Source organism: Grampus griseus, assembly GCF_964374135.1.
Source record: "Grampus griseus genome assembly, chromosome: 20".
Lineage (NCBI taxonomy): Eukaryota > Metazoa > Chordata > Mammalia > Artiodactyla > Delphinidae > Grampus > Grampus griseus.
This window is the reverse complement of record NC_139014.1, coordinates 22,521,955-22,540,065: the sequence shown is the minus strand read 5'-3', so window position 1 is coordinate 22,540,065 and position 18,111 is coordinate 22,521,955. Positions and strand designations below refer to the sequence as shown.

At 40.1% G+C, this 18,111-nt stretch overlaps 1 protein-coding gene across 1 annotated transcript in view; it reads left to right on the top strand.

The window, feature by feature from the left end:
- Positions 1-18,111, top strand: part of SKAP1 (src kinase associated phosphoprotein 1) — a 274,732-nt gene that overhangs the window by 211,425 nt on the left and 45,196 nt on the right. The window contains exons 5-6 of the mRNA XM_082679184.1: positions 15,560-15,637; positions 16,493-16,576. Coding sequence (XP_082535310.1) covers positions 15,560-15,637; positions 16,493-16,576 — 162 coding nt within the window. The remainder of the gene's footprint in view (positions 1-15,559; positions 15,638-16,492; positions 16,577-18,111) is intronic.

Here is an 18,111-nt window from a genome sequence, read left to right as displayed (position 1 = left end):
AGGTTTAAGAGTCCATAGATTTAAAAAATTCTGCACAAAGAATCTTGGAATGGAGCTTCAGATACAGCCCAAGATCACAGTGATGAGCTAGCAATGGAACCTCGGCATTGGGGCAGTTGATCCTCTATTCTTAGTACACTTCCTCTGCTAACTAGGATAAAGTGAAGAGTTTTTGTTTTTCCCCATTAAAAGACACATTGCATTGTCTATGGAGATTTTTTTAACCATCACAGATTTATTACCCTGGAAATAAGGATTTGTAATGAGGGTATCATACCTTCATTAGTGTGAATTGCTCTCTGGGAATAGAGGTATCTTTGAAATATATGCAGGACCAGTAGGCTAAGGGCAACCTCCACTAATTGTTTATTTTCTTTCCAAAGTGGCAAGAAGTTGTTGGAGTTTCATACTTCATTTTGTATACAAATTGAGGTCCTGAGGGAGAGTATCCTTCATGTGAACAGCTCTCCCAGTTACAGGAGAAAACTGAGTAACAATAAAACCCTCAGGGACATCATTTAATATTTCCAGCATTTCACATGAGCTTCTGACACTCGGATCTTCAAGGGGAAAGCTGATTTATACCTTCAGTCATTAGACAATGTAAAGGTGAGGTCAGGCATAGGCATCCTTCATCCCTTTTCCCGTTGCTCACAGGCCCCTTGGGCAAGGTGGAATCAAAGCATTTCAAATGGTAGAGGTCACAGGAGTGACACCACAAGAGGTAAGGGAGCACAGCCTCCTTCCTCTACCAGTGGGTCTGACACCCATATATCTTCATATTGCCGTTGTTTCCACTTGAAAAATTACATGCAGTTGGTTTTACTTTTCCTTCCCTTCCTATTCCTAAAACATGATTTCCACTCTCAATCTAATATGTAATTTATGTCAAGAATAATGATTATGTGTTTCTGATTATTTTTTAAAAAGGCAAAACCTTTAACATAAATGCAGGACAACAGGTGTCTTGCTTTATGGCCTTGTACTTTTCCAGTCCTATAAATTAAAATCATGTCTGTGCTCTCTGTGCCTTTGCACTGATCTGAAGTTGTCTTTCTACGAATTGTATGCTCTCTGGCACAACATCTACCACACAGTAGGTTCCAAATACATTTTTCCTGATTTGATTTTATCTGTAGGTACTTTATCCAATTCTGGTCATGCCTAGTAATACAAAACTATTCTGTAAATTGCAGCCCAAGTTTATACTCTGGGCTTCTGACCCCCAGATGTCATAATGGGATTGCGTACCCTTTGTTACGTGTGAAATAAAACAGATCTCCAATGGAAAAAGGCCTCCTGTTTTTGTGGGTACCCTTGCAATGTAGGAGGAGCTTAAGCAGAATTAAACCTATGGTACAAAGTACAATATTAGAATTGCAAATTGCACAAAGACTACAGATTATTAAAATATTCTTAAAATGGTACCTAATTCAAATGTGGCTTTGTGTAAGTGTTTTTTAACAAAATTGTTTCTCTTTTTTCTACACCAATTTCTTCTTTCTTTTCTGGATTCCTTTGCCATAAACGCTTCATACCAAGCTTAGGAGTTTTGTATATTTAGCCACTCAGAATGGACATCATGATGTAAATATGGAGATGTGTGGCTTTGTGTAAAATAGTTGTAAAACTATTTTTCCCATTTTCTAATTATTTTTTATTTTCATCAAAATAATATAGACATATAGTTTTTTAAAATCAAATAGTGCTACACACAGTTATCCCTTCCCAGTCCCTGAGTACTGCTCTCCAGAGGCCACCCCCTTCAATTCTTTCATAAATTCTGCTGTGTACGTCCACATTTCTAAATAATAATATTATACAGCTATTTTCAGGACTTTTCAATTTCAGCTATTAACTATTGATTTCATATTATGGCATAGGAGGATTTAACACTCTTATCTCATCCTAATCCTCATTTCTCCTCCCTTCATCTTCCCGACATGCTTATATCATAATTTTTAGTTAGTTTAGTTTTAGGGTTTACGTGATTTTAACTATGTAAATTTTATTTACTGCCAACCCTTATAAACTTCTATAATTAAGTTTTATTTCTTATTTTTTCCAGAGTGGGAAAATGCCTAGGCTTTTTTCATTTTATTAGTTTTCTAAGTCACCATCCCTAATTCTTCCCAAACTCTGTAGCAGAACTGTAATATTCCTATTTTCCAAGTGGTCACACACATCAGATGATCCATCAGGTCCATTTTGTTCTTGGAGCCGCTCTCCTGGACACCTCTGTCCTCCTCCCGACTTTGGGCTGGCTGCCCTTGGGACTTCCCTTTGTCTCTTTCCTTTATCAGAGCTGCACCCGGATCCAGCATCACCTTCTTTCTTGGTGGACTCCCTCACTTTGCTGGAGCACATCCTCTGGTGGCATCCTGAGAAAGGCTGGCCAGGAAGTATATTTCTTTAGAATGTGCATGTCTGAAAACCTCTTTATTCTACCTTTACACTTGATTGATAATTTGGGTGTAGAAACTATCTGCCTTAGAATTTGGAAAAGTTTGCTTCGTTTTAGCTTCTAGTGTTGCAGTGGAGAAGTTCAATGCCAGTCTGATTCTTGATTCTTTGTGTATGGCCAATTTTTCCCCCAACTCAGAAGCTTTTATGAGCTTCTCATTGTCCATTGTGTTCTGAAAGTTCACAGTGATTACCAGGGTGTGGACCTCTTTTCCTTCATGTGCTGGATGTATGGAGGTCCCTTTCAATCAGAAGATTTATATCCCTCATTGTGAGAATTTTTATTGTTTCTTTGATCATTTCCTTCCCTTTATTTTCTGTGTTCTAATATTTTTATCTCTTCTGTTTTCTTGACCTTTTTGCCCTATTTCTTTAAGATATCCTCAATTATATCTTCCAACCCATCTATTGATTTTGTTTTTAATTTTGGCTACCTTATGTTTAATTTCTTACTCTCCTTTCTTGTTCCCTGATTGTTTCTTTTTAAGCAGCCTATTTCATGAATTCAGTGTCTTCTCATCCCTCTGGGAATATTAATGATCCCTTGTTTGTTTGGTTTGGTTTTTCATTTTCTTTTCTGCTCCCTAAATTGTTTTCTCTGAGTTCCTTTTTATCTGTTGTATGTTTTAGTCTTTATCTTCCATGTTGGAAGCTTTTCTGCAAATGTCTGGTGATCTTTAGACTTTGCTTCTATTTAAAAGTGAGGCACTAACATGCAGATTGAAACTTCTGTGTGCCAAGGCAGAGCATATCCCCTGATGGGCTTCACTTTAGAAAGCCTAAACTTGAGAGTGATGAGAAGACCTAACCATGTTGCTTGGCGTCTCCCAAATGTCAGTATCTGCAGGTCTTTTCTCTGAGGCCATTCATTTTTTTCCAGAGAAGGATCCATGTATCTGCTGGTGGTACCATTATACATGACTACCAGGGTTTTTGGAACTGAGCAGTAAAAGGAGGCTAGGGGCCTCAGTGTTCAGGACATAGACTATTACTTAATTCACCTGCTTTCAGGATAGCTTCCCACTCTCGACTGAACTGTGTGTCCCAAAATTTGGGACCTGTCTTGTTTAGTTTCCCCATAGAAATTAAACCCCCAGAGTTAGAGAAGGATTATTTCCTGACTATGGGAGTAAAAGAGTGATATGATGTTGAATTGGAGTCAGAAAACTCTATTTCTCTTCTCAACTCTGCGACAAATTAGTCACGTTACCTTGGGTGATGTCACATAATGGTATCATTGAATGAGTCACATAATGGCATCATAGCTGGCTGGGATTTAATTTCCCTGTGTGTAAAATGAGTGGCAGAGTCATTTGCTCTATCACCTCCGGAGAGACCTGTAACTTCTTCATCTAAGAGTTCTTCATTAGGGTACCTTATGGAAATGCTAAGATGGTGGTGAAATAATATTTAGAAAAATTCCTTTGACAAATATTACTACCTCCTTAAACTATGCTACTTTTTAGCAGTTGGTCTTACTTGTGGAAATCTTAGCTTTGGTAATGCAGGCTACGCAGCTCAGACTCTGCGTCAGAGCCTCTCTAGCCCTTTCTTTCATATGTTCTACACAATTTGGCCCATGAGAGGCCCAGCAATTCCACTCAGTGGGTAGGGCTAAACATCCCTATGAACCTCAAACAGAAGGATCACCCAGGTACCTGCCTCTTCTCTGGTAATGCCAAAAATCAGATCCCATTTCAGAGCTGAACAACCTGGACAATTCCCAGGCTCCATCCAGCAGTACTGGTACTGTAGCCATGCTTAGCAGAGAGGGTTCCTAAAAACCATTTGGGCTGAGAAATCTAGAATTAAAACACCGTTTACCTTGACTTTATGTTATAATTATGACTATAACATTATTCATTATGTAAAATGTTTGTCATAGCACGGTGTAGCCAAAAATGTACTGGATTTGGGCTTCCCTGGTGGCGCAGTGGTTGAGGGTCCACCTGCCGATGCAGGGGACACAGGTTCGTGCCCCAGTCTGGGAAGATCCCACATGCCGCGGAGCGGCTGGGCCCGTGAGCCATGGCCACTGAGCCTGCCCGTCCGCAGCGGGAGAGGCCACAACAGGGAGAGGCCCGCGTACTGCAAAAAAAAAAAAAAAAAAAAAAAAAGTACTGGATGTGGAGCTTTTAAAAAAAACTGAGTTTTTGTCCTTATTCTTCCTTCCAGCTATGTGAGTAAGTCTTTTATCCTCTCTGAGCCTCAATTTCAGCTCCTGACGTCTAGACTATTGAGGCCTTTCTGTTTGTATCAGGATCAAAGAGGTCATAAAGGAAAACAGTTTACAAACACTAAAGTGCTATTCAAATGTAAAGTATTACTATTAGCATTGTCACTATTGTGAATGTTTGCTCAGGGTACCCTGAATTTCAGGCTGCCTCTCCTGTCTGCTTTGTAACACCCAGGTGATTCCATGATTAGAGTTGGCTTTCCAAAAAGACACGTTAGTTCCCTTTTTTTTCCTCTAAAACAAATGATTCCAGAACCAGTCTACCTTAGCCATCCAATATGTGCAGCCTCTTTTGTTCATGAAAAACCTGAAGGTAATAAACTGGTATGCCCCTGTGACAGAGAAAGATGTTGGAAGGAAATGGGTTTCCATCTCAGGTTTCTTAGGTGCTATACCAAACAATAACAAGGGAAAAATTATTCAGCTAAACGCACCTGACGTTCATTGGCATCCAATATGCCACCTTCCTCACCAGGCATTATTACTTATATACCTGCCTCTGAGAAAGGCTGCTCAGAAGAGTTACTCTGCTTTTATCAGACATACATTTTAGGGACTTTTAAATAAACTTATATAGCAATACCGAGCTGCATGTCTTCTAAACTTTGCTATTTCATCCGTCTGCACCAAGCACCATGAAGCAAAATGGATGTGCCTTCAGCTTTCTCAGTCCTGGAAAATGAACCAGTCCACTTAACAATAAATGGTGGTTGGTTCAAACACACATGACTGGTCTAGTGGAGAAGAAAAGAAAGTTGAGCTTAATGAAGTACAGTGTCTGTGTCCCTGCACATGGACAGGAAAGGACGAGTGTTTTATAACTGTTTATTGGAGTTAATGGTAATAAATTCCTCACTTGTGATGCATTAACTTTAATGTTTTCATTACTTAGTGATTTAGGTTTTCCCTTTTCACACTGTAAATCATGTTGTCCCAGTAGCAGAGCAGGTCGAGTGCCTGCCATCATGTTCATAATACTCAGTGGGGAAAGGAATGTTCTCTTTTTCTCTCCAGCACAGTCTGACAAAAGATGCTTTGCCTCATCCCAACTTGCTACTTCCCAAATAAGCAATAAAGACAGACAGACAGACGCATCTGACAACAGCCTAGTTTAGATCCTAGGGAAAGACAGGTCTCCATAGTAACTTTCCAAATGTATTTGGTGCTGAAGGTTTTTTCCTTTATTTTTTTTTTTTCCGTTTGCTGACTGTGAGCCCTTAGTTAATGAGCTGTGCAAATAGATATTGAGATTTAGTGTTTTTATTTTGCAATTACAGACTTGATGATTTGGTTAGAAACTTTTGGGTCGGGAAACATCACCCTCATTTTCCCCTCCCTAATTTTTTCCTTGCAAAATTTGACTTCAAACTTGCTTGAGTTTTGTCAGATGAAACAGAAGAACCAAGAGATTTTAAATCTCAAACGTGTAACTTAAAAGAAAAGGAGGTGATTTTTGCCCTAAAGGTTCCTTCTCGTAGCCATCATTTTTCTGTCTCTGATCCCATTCTGCTGCAGAGACACCCAGGGAGCTGGCTGAGAGCAAGGCCCAGCTTGAGAGTGGCCCTTTGTCCAGCAGATGATACATACCAGGTCAAAGCCACATTGCTGAGGTCACTGCATTCCCATCAAGTTCTTCCCAATGGGGTGTGAGAGTTCTCATTAGATCATCCACCCTGAAATACCCCCAGAGAATCACGATAATTAGTTTCTAAGTCTTCTTTTTTATTTTCTGCTTTGTTTGCTTTAAAGGTTTTCTCGATGCAGTGCTCTGATGATATCTGAATGTTTTTCACTAGAGAGACATGGAGAAGGCAAGATTATCATCATTTGATTCCTGCCTGAAATCTTTTGGTTTAGAGAGTAACTAAAATAAAGACTCCGGGATTCTGGTACCCTAATCCTCATGCAGCTTTCACCATCAACATTATTAAGTGCTCAGACACACATAGGATGTTTGCGTACAGGATGCAAACAAACGTACCTACGACGGTCAAAGAGAAAAATACCGTTTTTCAGGGAAATACAAGAACAAGACAAGGGGCCAAGTTCTCAGCCACTCAAGGCCTGTGTAGCTCAGAAATTGCAATCAACAGCCTTTTTCTGAAGTATACTCAGTTATCCATTTGTTAAGTTTGGCTCGGTCTTTGTCCATTTATGGTTTCCTCTGGACCCCATCCTTTGATGCTTTCCTGAAGATAGATAAGTTCTGGGGTGAAGAGAACCGGTATCTCAACGAGGCTGTGAAATTGGCTGGGAGATATAGTTCTCTCCAGGTGAGGTTCATGGCATTTTTTCCCAACTTATTATTTTTTTTCCCAAAATCCCGTTTGTCCGTCCTCCTGTCATTCTCAGCACTGTGATTCCTCCCGACTTCTGCACCCACTACTTCCTCCTGGCTTTCTTGGCTACTTCCTTTCTTTCCCTTTTTTACTTTCTTATTTCACAGTACCAACTCTAAGATTAAAATAGTGAGTATACAGCAGAACAAAAATGACTGGTTTTGGCTTTGGTGAAAATGATTTATCTAACAAATATTCACTCCCATATTGCCTTCTTAGACCCCAAGTCCCATAAGGCTGGAAGTGGTTTCAGTTCAGTTTAACAAACATTTATCAGGCACCTACTGTGTGTACGAGGCCCCTGGGGATACAGAGAGTAACAGGTATATAACTAATGAATTGAACTGCCCTCTGTGAAAGGGACTAGATTTCCCACTGGCAGGTTTTCTTTAGGCTTCAAGAAGTTAAATAATTAGCACCAAACTCCTTGGAGTTTACTGAGTGTATTTTAGGGAAGGATCCTTCTTAATCCCACATCAGTTCAACAATTAAAGTACAGCCCTGCCTTGTGATGGGTTTCAGCTGTTCCAGCTCTGCCTCAGTCTAATTCTTACTCTCCTTACCTAGACAGTCGGGGTGCAAATACTGGCCCATCTCCTTGGATGCACAGCTCTATTGGATTCTTCTTTGTTCCCCTGTTTCAATCCAGGCACTATGATGTTTTGTCCATTTCATTTTTTTCATGGTGTTCTCTCTCTCTTCCTATGAATGTGAGATCTATTCTAACCCTCCTTCCCTTGCTAGGCCATCCTCCTCCCTCTTGCCTTCTACCCAGATCCACAGCTACATTCCTTTTCCTGGGAATAGTACCTTTTCTACTTCCTCATTCAAGGCTTCTAGCAGCTTTACATAGAAACGAAGGTCTTATGTAAACCAAAGCAAAGAGGCAAGAATGGAGAGGAGTATTGGGGGAAAGGTTTAGGGTCCCTGGGAGCCAAGACTGTACCCTACAGAAAAATGGTATTAGAGCACAGAAGAGAGAGGATATAATTCTATGTGGGGAAACAGACAAAGATTCAGAAGGTTTGTGACATTTGAATTCAGTCTTAAAGGAGCACTCCCACCTCAGAAAATGGGGATACAGATTAGAATTTCCAACCAGGAAAAACAGCATGAGCAAAGGCCTGGCAGTGTAAAGTACACGGCATATTCCAGAAGGCAAAGTCTGTTACCTATTATTGCTGGAGTATTGGGAAGTATAAGGGGTTGGGAGAAAATGAAACTGGAAGGTAGGGTGAGACCAAGTTTTAAAGTTTTTGTGTGATGGAGAGCTTGAGTTTCATCCTATAGGTTAGGGAGAACCATTAAAGGCTGTAGCAGGAATGTGACATGGCCAGATATACGTTTCAGAAAGATGATTTCTGGCCATAGTATGGTGGACAGGTAGAAGTTAAACCAGTTAAAAAGTGACTCCAAACCCAGGTGGGGCTTTTTTCTTTCCTTTTCTTCATATTCTTATCACAATCCAGTAGAGTAGTAAATAAATAGATTTGAAAATGATATTTTGTCATTCATTTTTAAAGATATGCTCTCAAGTGACACATGTATAAAAGTGACCTGTCTCAGGATGAGAGGAAAATACAGTGATCCTTCAAGGTTTGTAAAAAAGACAAGTTTGGTGTTTGAAATCCTCTCCTCCTCCTTTTTAGAATCTCAAAGCTCTTTGAAGCACCACGGTCTGGATTTGTGTCATGATTCTCACTTTGTCCTGCTGCCACTTACTGTGGTTTGGCTGCTAAAAAAGACTTCAGGTCGTTTGGATCTTTGTAGTTCTGTATTAAGGATGGATTCTTAGGATAAAAATAAAGCTGAAGGTGCTAAGTTATATATATGTGTCATTAATAAAATCAGAAGACACAAGAGGTTTCCTGGGTTTAAACTGTTTTTGTGCAGATTACATGAATTCTCAACCTTTTTCCCACCATAACGCATGACCACCAACATTTATATGCCCAACCCACTTCCGTGGAACACCCACAATTTTGAAGAAACAATTTTTTTCAAGGAAATAAAGCTCTGTAGGAATTCTTGATTGCCATGATTATAATACTACATCAGATGTGTTTAATCACCGTAGACTGTGGCCTAAATAAGATACGCTATAAGTTATTTTTAATTGACTTTTCCCCTTAAGAAAGCATATTGAATGCAAATGGGTGGTGTTATTATAGAAAAACTTTGAATCCATTCTTATTCTTAAAGTGAATTATTCAAAATCTCTGCCATTTCTATCAACACCTTCAACTGATCAAAAGACGCCCTGGTATCCTGATACCAGGATTGAGGATCAGTAAATTATTATATTGAATTAGTCTTTCTTTAAGATGAACTGTTTACCTACCAGATGCTATTGTTTATTCCCATTTATTTAGATGCTAGAATTAGTGTGTTGAAGTTATCATACGTAGAGTTGGAAGTGCTTTTTTCTAAAACTTTCACTTCTTATAATAAAATCCGACTAAAAACAGAGACATGCAAGAGGAGCCTCCCGGAAGACCACAGTCCTCTGTGGTAATTAGTGTGGCGCCTCTTTGTGGAAACAAGAAGGTTCTTCATATGCCATGAATATCGATGGTTTCTAGAAACCAATTTGGATATTTGACTTAAAAATCTTCTTTCTTTTTAAACCAAGACCTCTTCCTTAGAGAGTAAATGAATCATGTCCGAGATTCCTGCATGAGCCCTACCCTAAAACAGGCTTCCCTTTTCTAGATATCACTCTTGTGAAGAGGCCTTACAAACCTTGGTGATCCAGCAGCATTTTTTGAGAGCTCCAGGTTTCTTCCTCTTGTATATTCTTTACCTTGTGTACCCTTTTATTACATTCTCTTACTTTCTTTCTTTTTTTAAAAAAGTTTACTTATGTATTTTTGCCTGTGTTGGATCTTCATTTCTGTGCGTGGGCTTTCTCTAGTTGCGGCGAGCGGGGGCCACTCTTCATCGCGGTGCGCGGGTCTCTCACTGTCGCGGCCTCTTTTGTTGTGGAGCACAAGCTCCAGACGCGCAGGCTCAGTAGTTGTGGCTCACGGGCCTAGTTGCTCTGCAGCATGTGGGATCTTCCCAGACCAGGGCTCGAACCTGTGTCCCCAGCATTGGCAGGCAGATTCTCAACCACTGCGCCACCAGGGAAGCCCTTTCTTTCATTTTTGTTCCACATATCTGTTGATCTCTTGAATTTCACAGAGACCTGCCCTAGAAAGCAATTCCATAGGTTAGTCAGCCAGTACCTTACAAAGTAAACAAGAAATACAGGATCCTAAAATAATTTTTTGACATCAAGTATCAGAATAATCACACATCATGTCTGTTTCTTCTTCCATATTTAAATGGAGTCTCTCATGGGCGAGTGAGGTGGGAAGACTGTATCTTTCCTCAGGTACATCTGAGTGTGTCTCCTCAGCTGAAGCTCAGGGTGGTGGAAAGTGCATGGGCTTTTCCAGCTGAGCAACCTTCAGCAACTCCCATAATTTCAGTAAGCCTTTTTTCTAGTCTGTAAAGTGGAGATGATATTAATACATACCTCACAGGCATGCTGTGGAGCTCAAATGAGATGTGAAAATGCTTGATAAAATGCAGATTAAAACTTGTTAGGTTTTTTAAACCATTTTGTATTAAAACATATTAGTTTTAATCATTTTGTACATCAGCTATCTGCTGTTTTTTCTTAGTACTTCTGCCCTAGAATCTCTCATGAATTTTCTGTATCCTCAGTATAACAAGTTTCTTCCACAAATTTTTATACAGTTTGGTCTGTTACCTGGATTAACAGATTTTTTTAAAGACCTCAAAAAATTGGAGGGGAAACAAGAGTCCATGAAGATCTCCTGAATATTGTCTCCTGCACTGGTTTGCTAACCACAAACATGTGATTTCTACCATTTTCTGACGTCCTTCTGCCTAGCTCCAACTGCACTTGTTTTGTTTCTTAGCTTCTTATGTCACAGCTCGTTGAAGAACCTGGTTAAGTACTTTGTGTTCAAGCCCTTCCTTTCATCTGCTATCCAGTTTATTTCTCCATGAAATTAAAGCTGTTTGTTTGAGTGGCTTCTGTGTCTTTGAAACTTTTAGATCCTAAGTCTATTATTATTAATGGCTTAGAATTTTTCACCTTACATGTGTTGCTCTACATTCCTTAATAAGTGAAGCACAAAGACAGAAAACTGTGAGGAGTAAGTGTCAACTCAAGTAGATATTGAATGGAACCACAGCAGTTTAAGACTTACGTAAGCCTGTCCCAAGGGACAAATGAAGGAAGAGTCATTGAAACCATTTTCCCTGTTATCATCATGTGTAGAAGATGAACACTTCTTGCCAGACACCTCAGTCATTTATTGACTGGTTCCTAAAAATTGAGAAAAAAGGAAGCTGAGGAAAAACAGTAACGAACTTATTAAAGAAGGACACAGAAACCAAATACAAAGGAGAGGATTTAACAAACGGTTGGGGGATCAGCAACCACTGGACAGGAGAATACTACACCACCCACCCTACCTGCAATACCCCCTTTCATTTTGTCCGTTCGAGGCATTGTGAAGCGTATGTTTGTCATTGTGTAAATGCACACACACACCAGTGATCTGTGAGTGAACTGAAATCACAAATGCAACTGGACCATTCCCAGCCTTCAAATATTAGATTTTCTCCAGCCTCATCCACCCAACACCCCAGGTCCTATATCACAGGTGGTTTAGTGAAAGAAACTGGTAAGCTTAACCCTGCCTGAAATTCACCCCTGGTAACAATCAGCCTCTGGGCTGGAGTTGGTTTGGTCTCCTTTTTCAAACAATTGAAAAGAACTTGAATTAGAAGGAAAGGGGAGGATAGGAGAAGTCCACAATTTAGGGAGGGGAAAGCGTTGAACAAAAGATGGGTTTTTTTAATCATGGATTTTCATTTCAGGTTGATTGAGCAAGAGACCAAACCAGCTACCCAGAATGAAAGTTTGTGGGCACTGTTTTTTTTTGCAGGAGCTGCAACCTTTTTGCAGTAGAAATTGTGTGACCTCTTATGCTATTAGCGTTGTGCTGTGGTGTTGCCGACTGACTTCTCCAATTCTCTTTTCTCAGTGGGCTAGAATGCAGCTGATTAAATAGGCCGTGACTCACATAAGCTCCCATGTCTTTTTTTATTGACTGCTTTATGGAAATGGATCACACTCCAAAGGGTCCCCATTGTTGTTGCTGTGGGTGGCTGACTGAGGAGTCATGTTTAGTGCTGAGAGATCGACCCCTACTCTGTTGTTTTTTACTGCAGAGCTGGTATGGGTGGGATACAGGGTTTAAAGGAATCTGGATGAGGAGAAAAAGATGTCTGAGAATTTCTTTTATCTTTATCTGCTGTGAAAGTTGGGTGGCCATCACTTGTGTCTAACACTCTTCTCGATCTTATGTTTATGGCCCTGCATCCTTCAGCTAAGTGAATCTTTCCTTTATATGGGCTATTCTGAGAGATTTAGTTAAGTGCAGTGGTAGAGAGAGATTATGACACTAATGTAATTCTGTTTTGTGCTGATATAATGTGATACACCCTTAGGTTTATCCAAAGGGCCATTTATTCCCAATAAATCATTTATATATTTTTTTTCATTAAGGTGGTGATATCCTTTTTCAGGTAATGGACAGAAAGCCTCGATTTAAAAAAAAATTGTATACTTAAATATAAATGTTTTTGCCTTAAAATAGCTACTCATGGAATTGTTTGTAGCTTCTTCCTATTTTTATTATCATTCTGCAAAACATTTACGTACCTTCTATTACACGTCAAGTAGCTCTGCAGATCGGTTCACTTGCCAGTAGGTGTAAATTCGGGCATACAAGACTCCTCCTGCGTCATCACACAGGACTGTGGCTTACGTGTGTATCCTCAGGACCACCAGTTCTTGATCAGTGGGACCCTAAGCTGACACTGAAAGAGGAGAGAGCTTGATTGCCACAGTGGCTTCCCATCTTGGACTGGGATGGATCTGGATCCCATCTGGGTTTATCTGATAGATCATGGAGGTAATGAGATTGCACTCAGAGTCAACTTTACATTGAGAACAGTTCTGTTATTGTACTCACCACAGAGTGCCTTAGACATAGAAGACAATCAACAGAATAAAAATTGATTTGATCTGATCTTTTTTCCATAGCCATTCCAAACTTCACCTATAATCCCATTTTTTCCACTGCCCGTAAGGGAATCCAGGCAAGAGAGTTCATCAATACAGATTCCTTCTAATAAAAAAGCAACATAACACACCTTACAAAAACACAGCATATAAAATACTGTATTTCCAGCTCTCTTACTCTTCAGAATCTTGTTGGTGAATGACCAAGAGAGGAAATTCAGTAACTCGTTCAGTGCTCAATTTTAGCAAACCAAGTGTGACTTTTGGGGTGAGAAGGTGGTGATGGTGCTGTCCCTAGTCTCCTAAAATTAGTGACTTGGAATTCAAACATTTCTGCTGCATTATGTCTTTGTTTTCTTGGTGGTGGCATTCTTGGGTTTCAGTTGGTGGGGAGAGAAAAGCCTCATGCTGAAAATGTACTGAAAGTAAATGAAATTAAATAAGCGAAGCAGTGCTCACCACTACTTGCTTCCCCCCTGGGTAATTCAATTCAAGCTCTCTCTCTGATGGCAACTCACAGGGACTGTCTCTGTCACCCCGCTGGGGCCTGGAGTCTTAACATCTAAATAAAAGTTTCACTCGAGCATTTTTTATGCTCCTGCCAGCAGGATCAGTGAGCTGGTGTGGGCACATTAATGTAATATTCATACTCACAGACTCTCCCCGCAAACGAGGCAATGTCTTCCCATTTTCATAATTATAGATGTTCCATAAAATGGCGTTTAGATTTGCATTAAAAAAGGAGGTTTGAATTCTAATAGAACGTTTAACATGTCTTTTAAGATTCAGACTCTCGGCATCTTTAACAAGAAGCTGTGTCTCTAAGTTTAACAAGACCTTTTTAAAAAAGGGAAAAAATGGTGGGAAGAAAAGATGGAAACTCCAGACTTAGGGGATCCTGTTTTTCTTATCCCCTGTGTCTTTCATTTAATTTTTAGGCCTCTAGGAGCAATTTTTTGACAGCGCTGCAGAGAGGATGGGCTCTCCTTCAAAGGGCCTTCTCAGCCATACTGGGTCCTCGCCCTCAGTACAATCTGCTTCTCTGTTTTCTTGGAGAGCATTTTCAAAGAGATATTAGAATTTTCAGAGGGGTGGGAGAAATGAAAGAATCCTAGACAAATGAACTTTCCTTTGCTGCTCTTCATCTCATGCGTGCACCCTGAGACCCATCTGGGAGGATTTATAGCAGCCACAGAGTTTGCTAACTGTAAAACACACAAATGAAAACAGTCTATGAACAAGGAAGTTGACAATACGGACAAATAGGATATAGAATCAGGCACTTAAACACCTAAAAAAGAAACTCTTCTGATCTATATTTTTAAAACTAAGCTTGAAACAGAAGCAAAAAGTACTTTTAGTTGCATTTTAAATCATCTTAAAATGTTATTTTTAAACAAAAAGTATTCAAAGCATTGAACAAAGTGCCAACGCACAGCTACCACTGAATGTTAGTTATTGTCGATGTTAAGAAAACAATTGTGTGATTGAAAAAAATGATTCCACCCAAGAGTCTCAAGATATCGTATAGGTGACCCAGTTGATTCATATGCATTGTGCCTTAATTTGGTTTATATTTTGTTTGCTTTCTAAATTTTTTAAGGCAAACCAAAAGAGATTTGGGTTTGGGGACCAAAAAGAATAAAATTAGGATTATGCTAACCCACTCCCTTCATTTCTCCTAATTAAGAAATAGAGAGTTATATGTTTTAATTGTTTTTGTTGTTGTTCCTGTTTCATTTTATTTTTTTGAGGAGTAAATTCCTGCCTCATTGTCTCTGTCCTTTGCCCCTCCCTTCTGTAAGATAAGTATAAACCCCAGTGGTGGAAGATAGATTAGGATCTTGACTGCTCAATAAATTTGTACCTAACAAGGCTAATTGAAAGCCGAGAATGTTAGCAGCATACAATTAAAGGCTGATGTCAGATCCAGGTCTTCTCTGTGTAAAGGCTTCTACCATCCCTAGACTCTTACCATGACTTTGACAAAACCAGAATTTAGCAGCTATTGCCAAGTTCAGCTATGCAGAGCCTTTCTTTGTGTGAACTTAATAAAAATTATGTTCACTAAGGTGGCTTTCTGTTTGTTAGAAAAAGGTGTGTGTTTAGTTAAGCAAATTCTTAATTTTCTGGAGTCCTTTTCTTGCCAATCAGTACATGCTTAGGCTACCTCCCCTTGCACAAACTAATGTTATGTTTAGATAATTTTAAGCAATTTTAGCATTAAATATAATTAGGAAGAAAAAGAAAATTTACTTCCCCCCCCAGTCATCTAGAAATTGTTTTATTTTGTGCCATATATAAGCAATAGCCCCTCTGCACCCCTTCATTAATGTAGATTATCTCAAGCAGCCCAAATAAATGAAAATTCTGTCCGATTTCAACAAAATATTTTGCTCTTGTTTCTTTTAGGAATGGAAGACATCACAAGAGGAGCTCAAGAGCTTGATAATATCATCAAGCAAGGATACTTAGAGAAGAAAAGCAAAGGTACTGATTAGACCCTCCGGTCTCAGAACATTCCAGGAAGGGAAGGGAAATGAGGAAAAAGAGGGCTAGCATAAGGGGTACCTGCTCTATGCCCAGTACTATACTAGGCAGGGGTAAGGCAAAAGGAAGGGACGAAAAGAAAAGAAGTCTGGTGTTTGTGTGTAGGCTGAAGAGAGATGGCCCCAGATCTTCACTTCATCAGGATAGGGATTGGTTCTGCCTTGCTCACCTGGTACACAACAGGTGCTTAATAAATACTTGTCGAATGAATAAATGAATGACTATATTTTTGTTCTCATCTCTCAGTGTGCTCCCACAAAGAGTGAAACTGTGTTGCTATGAGTGCCATTTTTATATCATATGTGAAGCAGCCCACTCTCAAGTTTTAGACAAGCCCCAGTCTTCAGCTTTCACTCTTTAATTAGAATAGGTTCTAGTAGGATTGGAATACCAGGTTTAACACTCAGGCAAACTGGCTTAGCACAAAGAAAGCCTTGCTCATGCCCATGGCCTGGAGTGTCATTTCGGTTTGCTGAAAGGCAACACATAGAGATCTCATGGAGAATTTTATAACTACAGGATGAGATTAGAACCTGAAAGATATAAAGGAAAAGTAGAGAAACAGCTGGGATCAGAGCAGGCAAAACCTGTTTAGAACTTGGACCTTTAACTGAATGAGTCCTCTGCACTCTGTGTCAACACGGGATAACCTGTGGGAGTGAAAGGGAGGGTTTTACAGTCCATTAACCTCGGAAATAAAACAATAACACACTGGACTGGGTGTTGTTGGATTTTACGGACTCTTCAGTGATTGTAGTTACCTGAATTTATGTCCCTTACTGCTGTTCTGTTTAGATCATAGTTTCTTTGGATCAGAGTGGCAGAAGCGATGGTGTGTTGTCAGCAGAGGCCTCTTCTACTACTATGCTAATGAGAAAAGTAAGTGTTCTTCATTTGCACAGCAGCATCTCACTCCTGGATGCAAGCACTTCGTAAATTCTCAAGCACTTAGATCTCAACTTAGCAGTCCTTAACTAACACCCATAAAGGGATATGCTTGGGAAAGAAATAAGCCTGGGTAAATAATACCTTACTCATCACCAAAAACTCAGATGCCAATTTAGAAATTATAGCCCCTTTAAACACTAGGATATGTGGCCAGCATATAAAAAGGTTACCTTTTATTATGACTAATAACGCATTATCAAGGTTGAATACTTTGGCATTTAAAAAACAGAACCTCTGGGACTTCCCTGGTGGCGCAGTGGTTAAGAATCCACCTGCCAATGCAGGGGACACGGGTTTGAGCCCTGGTCCGGGAGGATCCCACATGCCGTGGAGCAACAGAGCCCATGCGCCACAGCTACTGAAGCCCGTTTGCCTAGAGTCCGTGCTCCGCAACAAGAGAAGCCACCACAATGAGAAGCCTGCGCACCGCCACGAAGAGTATCCCCCGCTCGCTGCAACTAGAGAAAGCCCGCACGCAGCAGCGAAGACCCAGTGCAGCCAAAAATAAAATATAAATAAATTTTTAAAAAAAGAACCTCAAACACTTTATAGGCATTAATAATATAGTTAAAATATTGAAAAAAATTAATTCTGAGAAGGATTTTAGCAGCTTACCAATGGCCCAGAAATAGAACCTCTGAGTCCAAACTCTCTAAGAGCAGGCTCCAAACTTTATCTTACTGGGTTCTGGGACGTAATCCAGTGGACATGCCTAGAGCCATGGAGTGCTGAGACCCAAATGGTTGCTGTCCCCTAGAGACACCCTTCAGCCAGATGGCAGCAGCTGCGAAGTGTTGACTCAAGCCAGAGGCAGCTTCTTAATGAGCCACCACTGACTCAGTCAAGCACAGCACTCATGAGCCATCCCTAAAAGACCCCCCATCCATGCTTAACACAGTTGCTTAGTTCGTGAGAAGGAACAGAGGATATAAGCACAAAGTGGAGGCAGCAGCAAATAAACACAAGCTAAAAGTTGTTACCGTAGGTGAATGCAAACTTTCAAATAGCGGATACCCTCCTGCAGGGTTAGACTGCCCCAGGAGTAATTCTACAAAACAAGAGGGAGATAAAGTAAAGTAGCAATTCTTGTGGGGGCTTTCTTTGTGCTCTACCACCTTCTTACTGAGGCATGATCCAAAGTAAATCCTTTATTGTCCTTCCGATCATTTTCTGTTTCTCCTCTCTTCCTTCTTTCCCGGACTTATTCCTCTCCCAAAGCCTGGATATCCAGTCAAGGGAATAATCAGATACCTACACATTTGCCTTTGGACTTCCTGCACTTTGGGGACTAAGGTAGCAGAAAGAATAGCTTTGCTAAGTGACATGGAATCCTTAAGATTTGCTCTTGGACTTCAAGGCAGTTACCTCATTCTGCCTCTCTGCCTGCAACAGGTATCACTGACCTTCATCTTGAGTTCACCATCACAATTCATCAGAAACTTTCCTATACAGGGGTAAAGTGTGAA